The 19,656-nt window shown below is 46.4% G+C and overlaps 1 protein-coding gene across 1 annotated transcript; it reads left to right on the forward strand.

Moving 5' to 3' along the window:
• Window positions 1-10,313: 10,313 nt before the first annotated feature.
• On the forward strand, window positions 10,314-19,337 carry LOC129684167 (immunoglobulin-like domain-containing receptor 1; the record flags this gene model as incomplete). Its single annotated transcript, XM_055617243.1, has 4 exons — window positions 10,314-10,374; window positions 12,569-12,739; window positions 13,811-13,960; window positions 19,163-19,337. Coding segments are annotated over exons 1-4 (557 nt in total), but the record flags the coding sequence as incomplete, so codon positions are not given.
• Window positions 19,338-19,656: the final 319 nt, after the last annotated feature.

A 19,656-nucleotide genomic window follows, 5' to 3' on the forward strand; every position in this document is an offset into this window, starting at 1 on the left:
TTTCTTTCTTTCTTTCTTTCTTTCTTTCTTTCTTTCTTTCTTTCTTTTTTTTTTTAGGAAGATTTTTTTTTTTTATCACATGAACATCTGAATTCTTGTTCCTTAATGCAAAATATTAAGTGAGGCTAAGATAAAAGCACTTTAGCATTTGGCATCACTGGCTTATAGCTTTAATTCTTGATTTTTTCTGCTCCATGAGTTTATTTTTGGTCTCAAGTTTAGCTTTCCTCTGATTCTAAAAGGATTCATGTCATTTGTGTTTCTATAGGGGATGTTTGTTTGTTTGTTTGTTTGTTTGTTTGTTTGAGACAAGGTCTCTCTGTGTAGCCCTGGCTGGCCTGGAACTCTCTACATGAACTAGACTCTCCTCAAGCTCACAGAGATCCACCTGCCTCTGCCTCCAGAGTACAGGAATTAAAGGTGTGTGCCACTACGGCCCACCTGTAGAAGAGTTGCATTACTTTACAGAACTACCAGCTACCCAGACATATCCTTATGCTTTGGGGAATCTGACAGCTGATGCTAGGTGCTGGGGGCGGAGGGGTGGATCAGACTTGGAACTAGTGAAATCTTATAAGATCCTCAATATGATAGATAGTGACGTGGGGCCTCTCATGGTGAAGCTGTGTGGTGGGAGACTGCCCACTTGGAACCTCCCTGTCCCCCTGAGGGCTCCTGAAGTCCCTTCCAGTATTCCCATCCCCGTTACACACAAGGGGAAAGCATCCCATCTCCTGTCTTACCTTGCTCCTCGCCCCCACCCCCAGCTGTTAGCACAGATAGGAAAATCTGGATCCAGGGAAGCCCTGTGTGTCACGCTGAGACGCCACTCAGGAGAGCAGGCACCCCCTGCTCCTTCCCCCAGTTCACACAGCAGAGCAGGTTGGTTTGGTGTGGTTGGCTTCCGATAACACAGAACTAGAGTGAGTGATTAGCCCTCATTGCCTGGATAGATGCCAGTTAAACATCGAGCCCCAAACGCAATGCAACAGAGTCAAGTGTTGGGTAATTAATCTACCTTCTACCTGAAATTCTTTTAGCATAATAATTTATTTTGTTTTTGAAGTCCTCGGGGAAAAATAAAACTGTGCATTTTCAGCATTACTGAGGAGCTCCCATTTTCTACTTATTTGCAGCCTTTTCAGTTTTTAAATGTTGGCGGGTAAGGCAGGGTCAAGGGATGGTGGTTTTGATATTTTATTCATTTCCCACTTCTAACCACCAGGTTCTGTTGCTTAGCTCCAGGCTTGGCTTCTTTTTCCTTAGAGGCGCCAATGCTCACCTAGTCCGCTGTCAGCCCCGTCTCCTGGCCTATAGACCCTCTAGCTCTTTACTATCAGCCATCCTCTACCCACAGAACGACAGGTAACCTGCCCGCCGTGGTTAACCTTTTCACCTTCACGTTAACCCTGCATTCAAGAAGCTTCCTGTTGCCTATAAACTCTGCGGGAATTCAAGACCCTGTCATGTCAGGGCTCACTAACAGGCAGCCTCGTCTCTCCACTATTAGGGCTTACTCCACCCCACATCAGGCCATTCTTTGTATTTTTTATGTATGGCCGTATTACTAATGGTTAACTCTGGAGTTTATTTCATGAACTTTTTAGAACACTTAAAATTGATTCCAAGTAATTTAGCCCGTATTGAGTTAATTTATTTATTTTTTTTAAACATGCTTAAGGCATCGTTTTATATAAGCTCCTGTGCTGGTGAACAAAAACAGCCATGGTCCTGGCTCCTGAGATTCTTATGGTTTAGGGAGGATACACAATGCTGCAGATACAGAACTGTGACTAAGGCTACAAAGCCCTAAGGCACCAGGAGAACACATAAGGGTTAGCTATTTTTTCCAACCTGGATGCCCTCCCGAAAGACATGCTTGAGTTGAGGAATGGTCATCTGAAATCAAAGGAATAGCATGCGCCAGATCACCAGATAGGAGCTCTGTATGAGGCAGGAAAAAAAAAAAAGGTCGGTGAGGCTGAGTAGAGAAAGATGCAGACTGGTGAGGACAAGGAAGAGCGGAGGACATGATGCGAATATGGGTCATGGTGGGGAGGAGTGTGTGTGTGTGTGTGTGTGTGTGTGTGTGTGTGTGTGTGTGTGTGTGTAGTGCAATGGAGGATCTTAAGGAGTCTGAGTTGGGAGATGAGCAGCACTGTGGGATCCATACATTGGGGAGCCACAGAGGCTTACCGTAACAGCTAAGCTAAGGCAGTGTACAGGCTGGAGGTGATGGCTGAAGGTGATGGCGGCGTGTTACTGAGATGGCTGTGAAGATGAACAGAGATCCCTGGGGCACTGAAGAGATAAGAAAACCCAATGTGGCCACATTGTATATGAATAACAAAGGAGAAGGAGACATTAAGGGTGGTTGCTGAGTTTTGGTCTTACTCATCCACTAAAATGGGAACATGAAAGAGGCCTGAGTTTTTAGACAGAGGATGTTGATTTAGGAATTGGGCTTGATTGAGAATTTGAAATACCAAAGAAGAACCATCAGGAGCGTTTGGCACATGTCCCTGCCAGTCCCTTGGTATATATACAGTGGTAGGAGCTGGCCTCAAAGCTCTGAAAACCCTGCCAGACTTGCTCGTAACAGATTGTTTTATCTGTGTGCTTTGTTGTTTATTCAACAGTAATGTGTGAGGGCTCACTACTAAGTCCCCACCAAGAGGATGGGTTTCAAGAGCACAGAGCCTGTCTTCTGGAACAGTGTCTGGCCCAGAGTGCGCACTCAAAAATAAATGTATGTGTGCATTCTGGTGGGGCCCAAATTTGCATATGCTCTGAGATTAGCGTGTGGGGTCATGAATCACCAACCTGGGCAGATGACTATGGGAAACCCCAAGCATTTGCCCCTCAAACAGGTCCTGTCCTTTCCCACTAGTAACCAAAGGAATGTCAAGTTCAAGTTACCTGAGTGGGTACCTTTGTAAATTTTTTTTCCACCTCGTAGTTTTTCACCTTTTTTTTTAATTTTAAGATTGCATGCTTCCTCTTTTTGGAAAGATTGTGGTAAAGCACAGGAGTGCCATTTACTGTTTACGGGAATATAACTTTAATTTCTGAAGTCACTATTAAAACATAAAAAGTTTATTTCCTTAGACTTGGCAAACACTATGGGATAAAAATGTGCAGGTAAACAGATAATGACGTTAAAATATCCATTCCAGCAATTCACATCATCATTGTTTCTAACAGTGAAAGATCAAAAGCAACACAAACTCCCATTATTAGAAGAATTTGAAATACATTATAATTCACAGAATGATTTCATGCAGTCACTGGAAACAAATAGATCTGTAGATACTTATATAGAATATGTTGGTCATTTGAAGATAAAACATGGTTGCTAATCAATGTACATATAATTCATTTTGAAAAGTCAGAGAAGGATGTGGAAGGATGCACACCAGACAATCAACAGTGACTCTTTACATGGCAAGCAAGAAGGGACAATTTTGTTTGAAGCTTCTTGTTTATGTTATATTAATAAACAAAAAGAAAAGAGTTTCTATGCACAATGGTTAGAATAAGTTTGTGAAGGTCTTTTAAAGTTGAGATTTTTTTTTCTTTAAAATTTTATTTTTGCCAGGCGTGGTGGCGCACGCCTGTGATCCCAGCACCCAGGGAGGCAGAGACAGGCTGATTTCTGTGAGTTTGAGGCTAGCCTGGTCTACAAAGAGAGTTCCAGGACAGCCAGGGCTACACAGAGAAACCCTGTCTCAAAAACAGCAACAAAAACCAAATAGAAAAACATTATTTTTATCTGTGTGTCTGTACGTGTATGATCCTGTGTGTCTGGGCTCCAGTAGAGGCCAGAAGAGGGTATCAGATCCCCTGGAGCTAGAGGTACAGATGTTCTGATACAACCAAAGTGAGTGAGCAGCAAATGCTCTTACCCAGTGAGCCATTTCTCTATCCCTCAGAATATTAAATCTCAACCATTTTGAAAACTTACCTGGAAAATAGGGTAGTGTAACAAGAGCAGGGCAGTGCTTAGGATTTGAGGAGTCTCCCATTAAAATGCACCTTTGTGGTTTACTAGCTATGTACCAGCATAGGCCATACCTTTGAGGAGTGCCACTGATAAACTTGAGAAAAAGAAAAAAAGAACTTCTGTTTGTCTTTTTCTTTTCTTCAGAGGTAGATAAAGCACGCGGTACCAGGTTTGACAGCTCAGGGATCCTCAGTCTTAGCGTCCTCATTGAAGCCTGGTACTTAGCTTCCCTTCCCTACAGCCCAGCTCTGCATGCACGGGTGTAATTCCTCCTCCACTTCCCCCATCCACACTGCTCCCTGTGTTCCCTGACCCTTCTTATCCATTGCTCATTGCTGGTCCCTTTCCTTTTACCTTCTCTCATGTTTGCTCTGTTATCTAAGGCAGTGTAGCAAGTCCTGATGGTAAATACGCTTAAGGAGATAGCTGGCCCAGACATAAACTCTGACAGGATTGAACCTGTGTGCTTTTGGTTAACCTGCAGAATGGAGCTGAAGTGCCTGCGCATTTGCAGACACTCGGCCAAGCGAGCTCCCATCAGTGGAGGACCAGGCCTTGTACTCCCCAGCCAGGCTCTGGGTCCCTATTTACCTCCTTGTGTGGGGGCGACTTCGCATTTCTGTAACAAGAGAAACTCAACTTGGGGTGGGAAAGGTTTGCATTGGCTCAGAGCCTTGGAGGTTTCAGGTCATGGCTGCTTTGGGGACTGTGGTGAGTCTGTGGTAGAACCAAGTGACTCACTCCATGGCAACGAGATGGTTCAGAAGTGAGGAAAGCCAGCAGGCATCCTCAGTCTGTCCTCTCTGAAAGCATGGCCCAGTGGTGGAAAATCTTACTTCGTTCCCCCTCTCAGGCTGCACCATCTCGGGACCCTGCCTTTAACACACAGGCCCTTTGGGACATCCCAAGTATGTACAAAACGATAGCTTATGGCCTTCAAGCACAACTTTACATAGGATGGAAGGGAAAATACCATCTAGCTCCTGCCCTCACCCCCACCAGAAAGGCTTGACTCAAAGAAAAAGAAAATGGCATCTCTATTCTGTATGAATGGCATCTCCTAGAAACTGCAGCCTCTTTTCTCATCTGCTACCACACACCGAGTTAAGAAATGTAGTGGGTTCTACATGCACTTGGGAATACATGCCTTTGGCTGGCGAGATACCATGCCTTCGGTCTGCTTTCCTTCAACTTCAGTGTAAGATGGCAGTCCCCACTTGGCACAGCAAAATGGTCTCGGAAAGTACCCGGTGTCGGGAAATGAAGAATCCCCTTCCCCTTCCCTCCTTCCCATGTGTTCTCATAGCTCATCTGAAGTTTCCATTCTACCCCTAAATGACAGGTCTCTGCTCCCTTCCTCTTTCACAGAAGTGGCAAACTCTGAATGGGTTTGCTGGGGTGCAGAGCTGTAGAACACTCAGTTCGCTAACTGCGTTTGCAGAGCAGAGGCTATCATGGCAGCTTACACCTGCACTATTTCAGTTCTTTCGGGAGGGTTGTCTTTAACATTCTGGCCTTAGGTGATCTTAACCTCTTAATCTAGATGAAATACGCACAGAGGACATGGCAGATGGCTCATGCTCATTCATCCACTATGTGCCAGGATCTTTGCTTATTGGGGGCATGTATCATTCTAGTACGAGACAGATATTGCCATTGTCTAATGTCCCGTAGCTTGAAATAACTCATCAGGTTTCTAGAATGGAGAAGAGGGTGTTAGGTTCGGACTGTAGGCAATCAGGCCCTAGACTTTAATGTTTGCAAGAGAAAATGATACTTAGAGCTAGGACATTAGGTGACAGACTGGGCATAGGAAGGGTCACAAGATGAAGGGAATTTGAGAACTTCCCTAGGGGTGGTGGCACACGTTTTTAACCCCAGCACTCAGGGAGGCAGAGGCAGGCAGATCTCTGTGAGTTTGAGGTCAGCCTGGTCTACAAAGCGAATTCCAGGACAACCAAGGCTACACAGAGGAACCTTGTCTTGAAAAAAAACCAAAGAGCCGAAAAAATCCAACCAACGAAACAAACAAACAAATGAGAATTTGAAGCCTTTTAGTACTAAGTTTGAAAGAACAAACAGGCAATGAGGTCATCCATAATCAGACGGTTTCTCATTTGAATTTGAACTTTTCCAGCCCAGATTCTGTGGTTCTTCAGGTCACTTCCTCAAAACCTCATGGGTTAATCACTGTGGATGTCCAGTGTGGTTCTTTTTGCAGAGTAAAAGGTGGAATCTAAAGAAAAGGGAAGGTGGGACAATCTTGCTTTTGAGATGGACTAATTGCTGCTTCCTTTTCTTCTCTACCTATCTGAACATTTCTACTGCTTGTTGGGGTCTAGTGCCTGATGTCCACTTGGAAGAGGACCTTTGCTAATTTAGGAAGCACTGTGGTTTTGAGTTTGATTTCAACACTGGTATTTATTAAATTAGATGTGAACTCTCAGGCACGTGGAGTATTGGTTTATACCCTCTAACCCCTGTCCACATGAAAGAGCAGAGCTAAGCTCCATCATGGAGGCGGGTGTTAGAAAAAAAGGACTGTCCGTCCATCACTTGGTACCAGGTAGATTCTAAGGACCAGCAGCAAGCACACAAAGGTATGAGAGTGTTCTGGTACCTCCTCTCCCTTTGCTTCCCCACCATCTCTGTGTTTGTGTGTGGCAGAGCAGAGGTGAAGATGTGTGATTCCCTACAGGGCGTTGTAGGGTTCGTAGATCTCTGGAGAAGTACGAATGAAATTAACACTCAGAACCTGTGAAGACCTGAAATGTTTTAAGCCTTGAGATTCACAGGGGGTGAAGTGGCAGAGAAGCTGGGTCCCCACGTAGCAAAGCCAGCACTGACGTTGGTAAAGGTGACTTGATCACTCCAGCTATGGCTTGCCCATAATAAGGGCATTCATGTAAGTGGAGCTAGGTGTGCATTTGGTAATCAAGACCATCGCCCCAGATCCCATTCTCCTCCCTCCAGGGGGTTGAGTCAGCAGTCTTCAAAGCTCCCCCCAGAGTACCTTCTGGCTGCCACCAAATTCCCTTTCCTGACCCTCCACAAATACACATTCTTCCCTCTCAAGTGCACAAAAGCCGACTGGGATTTGAGTAAACTGCTCATACCGAATTACCCTTCAGCCAACTAGAGAACACAGCACCTAAGTTAGAGATTGCCAGTGCCTCCTCTAGCTGAAGGAGAGCTAGGAAGAATGTGAGAGAACCCTTACAATGAGCCCCGTAGAGTGACCACGGGCAAGCCACATGTCCACACGCATGTCCACACAGCTTGTCTCCTTCCAGGATCACATTTATTGTGTAAAAGGAAGTACCCAAAGGTGCCGTGTGAAGAAAGGCTTTGTTTGGAACCAAAAGGGTTCTCTACATATTCCAACCAGGGTGTGTTACCGCGGCGTTCCTTGTCAGCCTGACTGAGGCACACCAGAGAGGTTTAACTGAGGGGAGAAGCCCCCCCCCACCCCCCGAGTGTGGGTGGTTCACGGTCCAGACAGAACACAAAGGTGGTAGTGATTGGAACATTAGCCTTTGCCTTTTTCTGTTTCCTGGTCTTGCAGAGAGGGTGAAGAGCGCCACCCGTGTTCTCCCACCTCCAGAAATGCTGTCCCCTTCCCTGAAGGACTGTTATCTCAAACTGTGAGCCAAAATAAAGCCTCCCTTCATGTGCACCTGCCAGGTGTTTTGTCATGGCAGTGAGAAGACACGTGTCAGTGAGCAACATTAGCCAGCGTTGGCCAGGCTACGTCATTCATTGTCAGCGTCTTCCCTGCTATGTGTGTGAAAGCTGTGATGGAGGAATGCTTCAAGGACAATTTAGGTCTGTCATGATTTAAAAAGAAAAATTATAATTCTTTACTTTTGTCCTTGCTGTGACTAAATATCTAATAAAGTATTGGGGGGGGGTTGGCTCACAGTTTAAGAACAGTAGAGTAGGAGAGGAAAAGTACAGGCTTAGGATTCCCAAGACCAGGTTCTCAGCATAAAGGAAGTTTATTTGCAGCAGAGGGACTAAGGACAGGGAATAAGAGACAAAGACAGGAGATGGAGGAAGAGGGAGACGGGGAAGGGATCAAGGGAGATGAGTCAGGGGTATTGTCCAGGAGGACAAAGGACTGCCTCTGGATAGAGAGAATACAGACCTGGGCAACTGGTAAATGGCAGTTTATAATGGTACAAGGGGAAACCCCTTCTAGGATGAGGCCTTTAATTTTAACTGGACATGTTAATTAGCTGAGCCAAAGGGGGCTTGATGGCTGGACTTCAATACTTTGGTAGCTGGATGTTGGTAGTCAGTCTCAAGAGGAGGAAGTGGCCGAATAAGGGAATGGACCTTGGTGGCCAGCTTTAGGAATGTGATCTAACAGTTTTTAGCAAGGCAGAGGGAATGGGGGAGAAGGGCAAGGCCTACAGAGCCATATGCTGAGTGGGCTCTCGTCCTTTCAGAGTGTGTCACGATCATGGGGTCATGGTAGTGTGTCACATTGTGTCCCCAGTCAAGAAGCATCGAGCAGACAGGAAGCAGGGCTGGGCTACAACACTTTAAGGCCCTCTACTAGTCACCCACTTCCTCTAGCAGAGCTCCACCTCCTTCAGGTTTCAGAATCTCCCACAATAGCACCATTCCCTCTGAAGGACCAAGTGTACAAAATACATGTGCCTGTGAGAGACACTTCACATTCTAGTCCCAATGGCGAGGAAACAGGAGCAGGGCTCATTTTGTGCAAATGTAAGAACAGCATCGTGTTGTCTTCCATGCAAGGCCATAGCGGCTCCAGTCTGCTTGGCCTGAGTTCTCAGCATCCTGCCGCTGGTAAAACCAGGGACAAATTCCTACCTAACTCTTTTTTTTTTTTAAATCTTTTATTTATTTTTTATTAATTACACTTTATTCATTTTGTATCCCCCATAAGCCCCTCCCTCCTCCCCTGCCAATCCCACCCTCCCTCCCCTTTCTGCATGCATGCCACTCCCCAAGTCCACTGATAGGGGAGGTCCTCCTCTCCTTCTTTCTGATTTTAGTCTATCAGTTCTCATCAAAAGTGGCTGCATTGTCCTCTACTGTGGCTCCTACTCCAACCAAGGACTATTTGTGGAGATGACCTGGAACCCCTGCACAGGTGTAGCCCATGGCAGTTCAGTGTCCAAGTGGGTTACATAGTAATGGGAAGAGGGACTGCCTCTGACATAATCTGATTGGCCTGCTCTTTGATCACTTCCCCCTGGGGGGGGAGCAGCCTTCCCAGGCCTACCTAACTCTTGAAGGCTTATTCTGAAAATGTTTTTTCATTCACAGTTGAGTAATACATTCAAGCACACCCCACCCCAACCTCCCATTGCTCTTCTGGGATGCCATCAGAGATTAATACCCTTGAACTAGACAGTGGGTATGTCTTGACTCCACCCCATGCTCCATCACCCACTGGGCACCTGCTCTGCCTAATTACCTTCTTCCCTTAGGCTGCAGCCAGACTGGTCCCCCCCCCCAGTTCCCTAAACAGCAGGCCTTCCAGATGAGAACCTTGGCTCTTTCATTTTTCTTTCCTTCTGAATCACCCTCCCTGCTTCTGATAAGTGATATGAATTCTACCTAAGCCTAAGGTTTGGCTTAAATCTTTTGCTTCTGCACAGTCTTCATACACAGCTTTGACTGCTAAAGATCTTCTCAAACTGTCTGACTGTCAGAGGGCATCCCGATCATGGCCCAGTCCTGGAGACTAGCCAGGTCATTTCCGAGTGCCAGAGCTTGCCCTGAGCGGCATTCTACTGTCTCCTCAGAGACATGAGAAAAGCAGAAGAAGATACCCATCATAAGCTAGCCTGAGGGCTCTTAGGAGGCCTGTGGCCAAAGATCAAGTGTTCAACCCAGAATCATGGACATAGCTTTCAAGACCACCTATGAGGGGTCTCAGGTTCCCCAGGGTCGGTGGTGCTTCTCTCACCTGAAAGCCCACTGTTGGGTCCAGAAAGACCACTGAGTCTTTCGTGGAAAGTCAAGTTATAGAAGTTGCAGAGCTAACTCCCAGCAGCCTCTCCTTCACAAACTGCCGTTTCTAAGTGGACACTGTGTCTGCCGCACACGACCCAGTAAGCTGCATCATAAGATAGCCTTGGAAGTCTGTACATCATTTTGTTACTATGATAAAACATCTCAGTTTTCTGAGAAAAAAAAAAAGGCGATGCATATATCACTGCAATACCTAAGATGCCATGGCATGGTCCAAAGAAGTGTACAATGTACAATTGAATGAAACACTGATGTACTTAAGGAAAAAAATAAAAGAGAGCCCCATCTACGAGACAGAATGGATGACTCTGAGCACAAGCCTGATGAACCTGAATTCGCCCTTGGGAACTCACATAAAGGTAGGAGAAAACTGATTCCACAAAGTTTTCATCTGATACCCACACACTTGCCTTCCCCGATAATAATGATAACATAATGATGATGACGTTAAGATACCCAGTTAGCTGCCCTCTAAAGGGATGGCTCAGTCACAAAGGAAGGTAGCTATGCTAGAGAGAACAGGAGTACAACGTGAACAGTGATTGCCCTTCTGTGAGGACATGGTAAGGTCATTTCAGGTCGACTATCTCTTATTCAAAGTGCTTGGGACCAAAAGTGCTTCAGATTGAAGTTTTCCAATTTGGGAATACTTGTGTAGTCTTTATTGGCTGGATTATCCTTAATCTGAAAATATGAACTCTGAGTGCGATAGTCTAAAATCAGAAATGTTTTAGGTGTCTTGTTGATACTCAGAGAGTTTTGGAGGTGATGGGGAGATGGCTGTGTGGGTAAAGAGAGCTTATCGTATGAGCCTGAGGACCTGGGTTCAGACTCCCAGCACCCACTAGGTATGGCACGCACTTGTAACCCCAGCACTGGGGAGGGTGGAGACTTTTGCTGGGGTTTGTTGGGTGCAGGAAATGGCTATTTCCAGGGACAGTGAGAGACTCAAGGAAAGAAGCTAGAGGCAATAGACAAGACCTTCCTCCTCTGGCCCCTGCATGGAGCCTAGAGATATGCACACCACACATATACACAGCAAGAAAGAAAAGCAAATTTAGGGCTTCAGACCATTTCAGATTTGGGAGTATTTGAGGAAGGATGCTCAGCTTGCAGTACTGTCATTATCCCCAATCAACAGCTGAGGAAAGAGAAGCTAGGAGCAAAAAGTTTGTCTAGTGAGTTGTGTCTGAATCCAAAGCCTGGAGACTTAACCTTCAGTATCTCCTGACCATAGTTTTTCTCCCAGAAATCTGTTAGAAATGTAAGTTCTTGGGCCTCACCCAAGTCCTACTGAACCAGTAACTCCTGGCATAGGACCAAACAATGTGGACTGTCACGGTCCTTATAGTGACATCACTCAGCCTTGAGTACCATTGCTCTACACTAGCTCCCACTGCACCTTCTGAAGAAGTCCCCCTTTGAATGCAGTCTAGAATCCTCGGAAGTATTCTAAGATGCTGGCTGTGGATGGACCTCTTACCGTTCTCTCTGGTGCCTCTGTGCCACCTACCTCCTCCTTAAGACACCTGGAGCTTTAAGGAGGCCTGATGGTTTCAGGGCAGCAGGAGGGACTTTTATGAAAGAAAGAAAAGCTCCCAATTCCCTCAAGCCTTTCTTGACGCGGTCTGTTTTCTGTGACCCTTGCTGTTTCATTGGCTTGTGTTGATGCTGCCTGCCTATGCAGCAAAATGCCCACTGCTTGTGAGGGGCTTATCCAAGCCTCCTCTGTGGGATGTGACAGGCATGGTGACCCAGGTTTGTGTTTGAACAGCGAGAGACAAACCCAGACGTTTTTCTCAGACCCTCCATATCCAAGAAGCGGCAATGTGCTCTCTGCCCACAGGGCAGGGTGCATTGAGCAAGGGGAGGGGAGGCCCTTCTCTCAGCCTGGCTGCCTGTAAGACTTTCTGCGAGGAGGGAGGGTGGCACAGTGAGCAATCCAACCTCAGAATGCCACCGTGTGAAGCTCTGTACAGGTGAAGAGTGACACTGGCAGTAAGGAAGCAAGTTGAGAATGGCTGAGGCCTGTGCGAAGCCAGAAATGAAGTGAAATAAGGCAGCTGGGAAAGGCAGGTTGACCACCTTGACCTGTATCCCGGGCTGACCTCAAACTCACAAGGATCCACCTACCTCTGCACTGTGAGTGCCGGGGTGAACGGGCTGTGCTATTGGAGCCCAGCTGCAAATGGGAAACTACCTTCAGAAGAGAAGGGACAGGGGAAAACTGGCTTTAACCGGATCACTCCACTACAACTCTAGTCTTTTATTCTTTTATTGTTGCTTTGGTATAGTTGGACTGGTGTTGGGTGTGTTAATGGACTGTGAACGTCTGGGGGACATTTCCTCACTCAATTCCTCCTCCCCCTCCTCCCTGTGCTTAGAGCCCTTTCCTTCTGTATACTGCTCAGCCAGAGCTGGTGTCTTTTGAGCTCCTAGCCAGTGGTGGGTAGGAGGCCAGGGGCTGTGCATCCTTTGTTCATTTGCATGGCTTTTATTACTCAGGAACAGAAGTAGGTCACCTTTGGCATTGTCTCCTGCTCTTGCCTTCAGGGTGTCTGTCCTTGCTGGTCACAGTCCAACACACAGAACGCTATGTCACCCTGTTCGCCTCGGTCACCCTCAAGTGTGACTACACCACCTCGGCTCAGCTCCAGGATGTGGTCGTGACATGGCGCTTCAAGTCCTTCTGCAAGGACCCCATCTTTGACTACTTCTCTGCCTGTGAGTAAGCCCGATCCCTATTCTGCCCGTGGTCCCCAGCAGCTGTAGGCTACCACAAATTGTCCTCATGAGAAGAAGCGGCTGTGAAGCTGTCACTTGATTTTTTTTTTCAGCTAAACTGAACCCAGGTTGCCTATCAGGTTGTTCAAGGGCAAATGTTAGGTTGTTTACCCCATGTTCTAAAAATATTTCAGGCAGCTGAGATGTAAAAGACCTAGCATGTCCTTCCTCCTGTGTGCTCCTCATTCAAACCAGCTGTGAGCCACGTGGGCTCTCAAGTCAGTGGCCCTTGTTTGGAGGACCCCTGCTCCTTGCCTCACTCTAAATAATAGAGAGAGCTCTGGCTCCACACAGCCTATTCACTCTTGGCATCTTAGATCACAGTGAAGCTCCTCCTTCAATTTAGCCAAGTTTGCCCTCTCAGTAACAGCCGCCCACATTCTTGTCAGCGAATGCTCATGGCGCCAGGAGCTCCTTCCCAGATGTTCGTTTCTCACTTCCTTCCGGCATCAGAGGAACCTGGAGCCCCACACTCAGCCTGGGCTGATTAGACCTATAGAAAGTTTGAGAGTACAAGGAGGCACAACGTTTGGGGGAAGGAAGTGGGTGTTCTGAGATGAAGCGAAGGGAAGGGAGGTTTGGCTGTGGCTCCTATAGCTCTGGCCTTACAAGTAAGGGCTAGAGGGAGCCCCCAAATCTCCGAGCCTCCCCACATAGTCTGATGTTGGCACCAAAGGAATCCTTCCAAATTGAGGTGTTGTTTCCTGTGGGTTCTTAAACACGTGGGTTGGTGGGGGAGATAAGCAGTGGTCACCTAGAACGTTGAACAGCTTTTGAGTTCTCTATTGTGAAGGTTGTGTGAGTGAACCCCTCTTTGGAGCAAAAGCTTGGGGTAGGCACTCTGTAAATGAATCAAGGAGAATCAGGATGTTGGACTCAGATAGGCTTTGGAAATGATAGTTTTCAAGGAGTTTGGAGTCTCACAGGCATCAGCGGGGACCTGTTAGCTCAGAGCCTACTCCAGACCCACAGAATCTGAAAGCTCTTAGCGGCTTGGTGTTCTCTTCTCAGCATACCAGGCTGCTTTATCCCTGGGCCAGGACCCCACCAATGACTGTAGTGACAACCAGAGGGAAGTTCGCATCGTGGCCCAGAGGCGGGGGCAGAACGAGCCCGTGCTGGGGGTGGATTACCGGCAGCGCAAGATCACCATCCAGAACCGGGCGTGGGGGGGGGGGGGGGGGGGGGGAACTAAGGTCTGAGGAGGATGCAGACACAGGCTCAGCTGGCTGAGTCAGCAAGGGATTTCCCTCAATCTCCTGGGACCCAGTGACTGACTTGGTCACTGTATTGTTTTAAAGCAAGTGCCTGATTCTTAGAATGTGTTCCACCATCTGAAGCCACTTCCCTGGAACTTGGCCTGTGGACAAGAGGATGTTCCTCAGCCTTGGTTAAAGGTCAGGGTGTCACTGGTTCCTTTGCTCCCTGAGATTCGTGCTCCTTTGATGCAATTGCAAATTGTTCTCCGGGCCCACTCACACGCCAGGTCCCTGAGGTCCCCTTGGCTGCTCTTGATGCCTGTAACATCAAGAAACAGGAAACAGAAACAGGAGCTGGTGGGCAAGTGACTTCTTTGAGACCACTGCCATCCCTGGGCAGAGGAAACAACACTGTCTTGGACACAGGCCTGGGTTAAGAGTTGCCGAGTTTCCACTCAGAAGCTCAGCTACCAGCAGCTGGTCGGCCATATTCCTCCCCTGCCCCCTCACTATCATCTGAGAGAGAACCACAAGTCATCTGTCTCCCACCCTGCAGTAAATATCAAATGCATGCACGGCCTAACGCAAGTTCCTTCTTTGTACCTGACACAAGGAGCAAACCCACACAGCTGGATTCAGGCATGGTGGCCGCTCTGCCCTTGCAGGGAACATGAAACTGGGCAAGCCCCTTCAGGTTTTACTTTGTTTTGCCTCAGTTTCTATTAGTGGGGCTGGCGGCAGGGCCCATCTCACAGAGAATTATGACACGGTGTCTGAAATTCACTTACCCAGCAGTCAACATGGAGTGAGCCTAAGTTATGTAGCCGGGCTATTTTTGTATACGTAGGATTGAGCAAGGGCCCTACAGTCCTAGCCTGCCAGCCTGGATTACGGTCAAGTTATAGTGATGGAACTCACAGACGGCTGCACTGAGCTTTATATGCCGTGTTAAAAAGGTGTTTGTGAGGATGGAGAGATGGTTCAGCAGTTAAGAACACTAAGCTATTTTTCCAGAGGATCCAGGTTCGATTTCCAGCTCTTACATGTGGCTCACATAGTCTGTTGCTCTACTTCCAGGGACCCTGACAACCCCTCTTGGCTCACTGAGCACCAGACATGCAAGGGGTGTGCAGACACATGTGGCAAAACACACACACACACACACACACACACACACACACACACACACACACATATGCAAACAAACAAACAAACAAAATCTTTAAAATTGGAAAGGAAAAAAAGTATTTGGGGGCTGGAGAGCTCAGTGGTTAACAGAGCTTATTGCTCTTGCAGCAAAGACAAATTTAGTTCCCAGTACTCACTTCAGGCAGCTCACAACTGCCTATAAGTCCAGTTTCAAGGGGCCCCATGCCCTTTTCTGGCCTCTGCAGAACCGTACTAACATCCACAAACACACCTAAATGTGAGCCCATTCTCTCTCTCACCACACACATAATCAAATAAAAATAATAAAAGTAAATATTTTTTTAAAAATATTTGCTGGTTATAAGGTAGGAAACACATAGCAGGCTACTTTAGTACCCAAACAGTGCAGGGAATTAGTGATTATTTTATGACTATTTAAAGGGCCAATTTAACCATTGCTTCCAGTTTTGTAATGCTTAAATATGATCTTTTCCCACTCATCCTGAGTTTCTCAGGATAGCCCTTGAACGCTTAGCCCAGATGGCTCTGCTGCCTTAGACTCAGCTCTGATCTGACCTCTGGGCTTACATCTTGAATTAGCCAGTCTCCTTCAGAGTTTCTGAAGGGCGAGAAGTCCCCATGGAGAATCTGGAGGACAGTCTCATCTTTTGTGTGTATCTAGTTCTGAGTCGTACCTTTCACTACCTCTCCTCCCGACCGCTCTTGGGCCACACCCCATCTTGTTCTCACTCCTAAGGAAAAGCAGTTTTTCCCCTTGGGTTTTATTTTGACTTCTAGGCTCACCCTGACTTCCCAGAATCCTTATTTTCTGATATTTAATGTCTGAGTTTCTGTCATTTAAGAGGACCCCGCCACATGAAGTCACAGGTGGCCTAAAATCTTAACATAGCTGAATAGTCTTGCTGAGCTGACGTTTTTCAGAAACTCTTTTTGACTCCAGGGAGTGTTGGATCAGGTTTGCAGTGCTCAGTGGGCAATTCATCATTCTAGCTCATCTAGGGGGAAGCTTGCTCATGGGGAAAGTGGTGGGTTTAGAAAATCATGGGGAGAAAAAGCATCGCAAGGATTGACGTAAAAGAGAAGGAAACAGAAGTCAAGATTCGCTCCGGTCTTGCATGACCTCACGTTTTTGTTTCGGTTCCTCAGTAGATATTTCTTGACAAGCAGACCAAAAAAGAGTCACAGATATGACCATCGACTGTGCAACAGCAACTCCATAATGCTGAGGTCTGTTCTCTGGTTTTTGAGATCAGCAGGCAGGCTGATCTTTGAGGATCTGATTGGCTTTTAAACCTGCTGGGACCAGAGAGGGGCTGGCCCCTGTTCAAATCTTCCACAGAGTGTCACTTAATAATTGGACTCAGTTGGGTTTTAGTTGGTCACATTCACTTAAATTGAAAGTATACATTAAACATTGCTGATCTTCATTGGGCGGCAGCGTGGCAGGTACTTGTGGGAACGTAGATTTTTTTTTTTTACCCCTTGGGTAATATTCTGAAAATATTGGACATTTTCTATGTTCCTTCAAGTCCGTTGCACAAGCCGTCCCTTTGAGCACCAGAGCTACTTGCTCATCTTGGACTGCTGAGAGGTCCAGCCTGTGAAGTTTTCCAGCCATTCTGGAGAAACTAGCAGGGCCCAGTGTTTAAGAGCACCAGTCTGAGGCGTAGGCGTGGGAATGAACCCAGCCATGCTTAGCACTGTCTTTGTGTTGTTTGTATGCTCCCTTAACCTCTCTCTATCCTTATTGTCCTTATCTGGAGCATAGCTGAGTAATCATGATCACCCCTTAGTGGGTGCATTTGATTGCAAATAAGCAGAAACCAGAAATATTAGTGACTTAAGCAAAAGGAAGTTTCTTTTGATTTCATGCATAAAATCAGAAACATACAGTCCAGACCTAGGAGAGTGGCTTAATTCCAGTAAATCCTTGGAGGCCCAAGTTCATTTCAGCTCACCCAGATTGTCATCTTCTTTCTAGATGTTCTACCTTTTTTTTTTCCTTCTAAAATAAAATGCCTGTGGGTAATTTGCAAAGAAAAGAGGCTTATTTAGAAAAGAAATTTGCAAAGAGTCTTATTTAGCTCATTACTTTGGATGCTGAAAGTCATAGAGTAGATGGTGCCATTGGTTTGGCCTCATGAAGACTCATGGCTGGGTCACAACCATGAGAACAGCATCATTGCAGAAGTGCTTCCAAGAAGCAGAGCTCACCCGGGGGATGCAGGAGACAAAGAGCATTCTTGTTCTTCTGTAACAACCCATTCTGCTGTGAACTCTCTTTGGAAAGAAGTGTGAGAATGACTTTAATCTCTTCTCAGGACAACACATCCAAGGAACCTAATTACTGTCCTAATTTCCATCCATTAAAGATTTCTCTGCTTTCCAACAAGGCTGTAGGGAACCTCAGAAGTGGCGCAAGATACCCCAAGACCAAGTTCTCAGAACAAAAGAGATCTGTATGTCCCAGAGGGCAAAGGGCAGGGAATAAGAGACAAAAACAGGAGAAGGGGAAGGGATCGAGGGAGAGGGGTCAGGGGTACATGTCCAGGAGGACAAAGGACTGTCTCTAGATAGAGAGAAAACAAATGTGGCCCATAGTCAAATGACAGTTTATAAAGATAAAAAGGAGAAAGCCCCTGTTAAGATGAGCTGTTTAATTTTAATTGAGCATGTTAATTAGGTGAGCCAAAGAGGACTTGATGTTTGGCCTTCAATACTGTGATAGCTGGGCTTGGTAGTCAGCCTCAGGAGGAGGAAGTAGCCAAATAAGGGAATTGACCTAGGTGGCCAGCTTTAGGAATGTAATCTAACAGTTTTCAGCAAGGCAGAGAGAAGTGGGGAGAAGGGCAAGGCCTGCCAGAGCCATGTTTTTGAGCTTTCTAGAGTCTCCTTCAAGGCCACACTGAAGACTAAGCTTCCTACACGTGAAACTTGGGGACACACACTCAGACTGCAATTCACAGCACCCAGGGAACAAAGCAGAAAAGATGAAGAAGAGAGGACAGGGTGTTCACTTGAAGTTTTTAAGAAAGTTCCTGCAGCAATCTTGCGTGCATTCTGTTAATCAGAGCTGAGTCGCTTGGAAGAGAGGATGGGGAATACTGACTTTACTGTAGGTGGTTCCTGGCTTAGTCTAGTTTATGCTCTGTTATCGTAAGTTACTCATGCCTAGGTCATTATAATCAGTAGAAATGCACTTGCCTGTGTTTATAAGGGCTGGGAAGTCTGATGAGGGTCTTACTGCTACGCCATCACATAGCAATAGAAGAGAGGGCATGAGGAGACCGAACACATCCTTTGTGTCTGTTTGTTTGTTTATGTTTTATTGAGACAGATCTCACTAGGTATCCCTGGCTATCTTGGAACTTGCTATGCAGACAGGTAGGCCAGGCTGGTGTGGAACTCACAGAGATCCTCCTGCCTCTGCCTCCCAAGTACTCCCAAGTACCACTCCCAGCTAAATTCACCATTTTTGATGGCCCCAACCTACCTACCCATGACCCCTCATGGCTCATTCCACCTTTTAAAAGTCTCTCTCTCTCCCCCACCCCTCAGAGAGTGTTCAGTTTAGCTTCCAGGACACTGTTTATTGAGGTCCTAATCCCTTAATACTGATATAATCATATTCTTTTTTTCAAAATAAGTTTTAAAGAGAACAGACGTACATTTACTTAAACAGTATCCAACAATTCTATGATCCTGGGAGAAGGGAACAGCATCAGTGGGAGAAAACTGGGAATCCCTACCTCACCCACATATGGAATATATAGTGGAAATTAAATGAGACAATGTGTCCAGATCCCGATAAACTGCTGGTAGGGTTCAATGCATGTTCTTCTATCGGCTCCATCTTTGGTGCCAAGGGAAGGTCTGAGAAAGGATCTTGGACTTCTTTCTCATCTACCACAGGCCTTCTTAGGAAAGATAATTCTGAGATCCTGAGCTACCATGCCCTGATAACTGTTGCTTTTGTTTTTTTCATCCTCCACAGGGGCAGATCTTGTGATTAATGAAGTGATGTGGTGGGATCATGGGGTTTACTATTGCACCATTGAGGCTCCAGGAGATACGTCAGGAGACCCGGATAAGGAGGTGAAGCTCATTGTCCTACGTAAGTGCTGCTGGAGCTCTCTTGGGCCACCCATCAATGTATGCTTCATGCAAAAGTACTCGCCAATAGCAGCAAAGCCAGAAGCAAACAGCTCTGTCTAGCTGTCATTGGATTGGGAGCCTCTGATGGTCTCTTAACTAGAGCTAAACTTTTTTCCCCTCCAGTATATCATTTGAACTTAACATCTAGGTCAATGGCTGTATTTACCAGGGTCTAGAACACTGATTCTTAACCCCTGAGTTGTGACCCCTAGGGGGTTAAATGACCCTTCCACACAGTTTACCTAAGGTCATTCGGAAAAAACAAAAACAAACAAAAAAACAAAACAAAAAAAAAACCAGATATATACAGTACAATTCATAACAGTTGTAGAA

This window comes from Psammomys obesus, unplaced genomic scaffold (genome assembly GCF_907164565.1).
Source record: "Psammomys obesus unplaced genomic scaffold, mPsaObe1.curated_primary_1811, whole genome shotgun sequence".
In the NCBI taxonomy this organism is placed as follows: domain Eukaryota; kingdom Metazoa; phylum Chordata; class Mammalia; order Rodentia; family Muridae; genus Psammomys; species Psammomys obesus.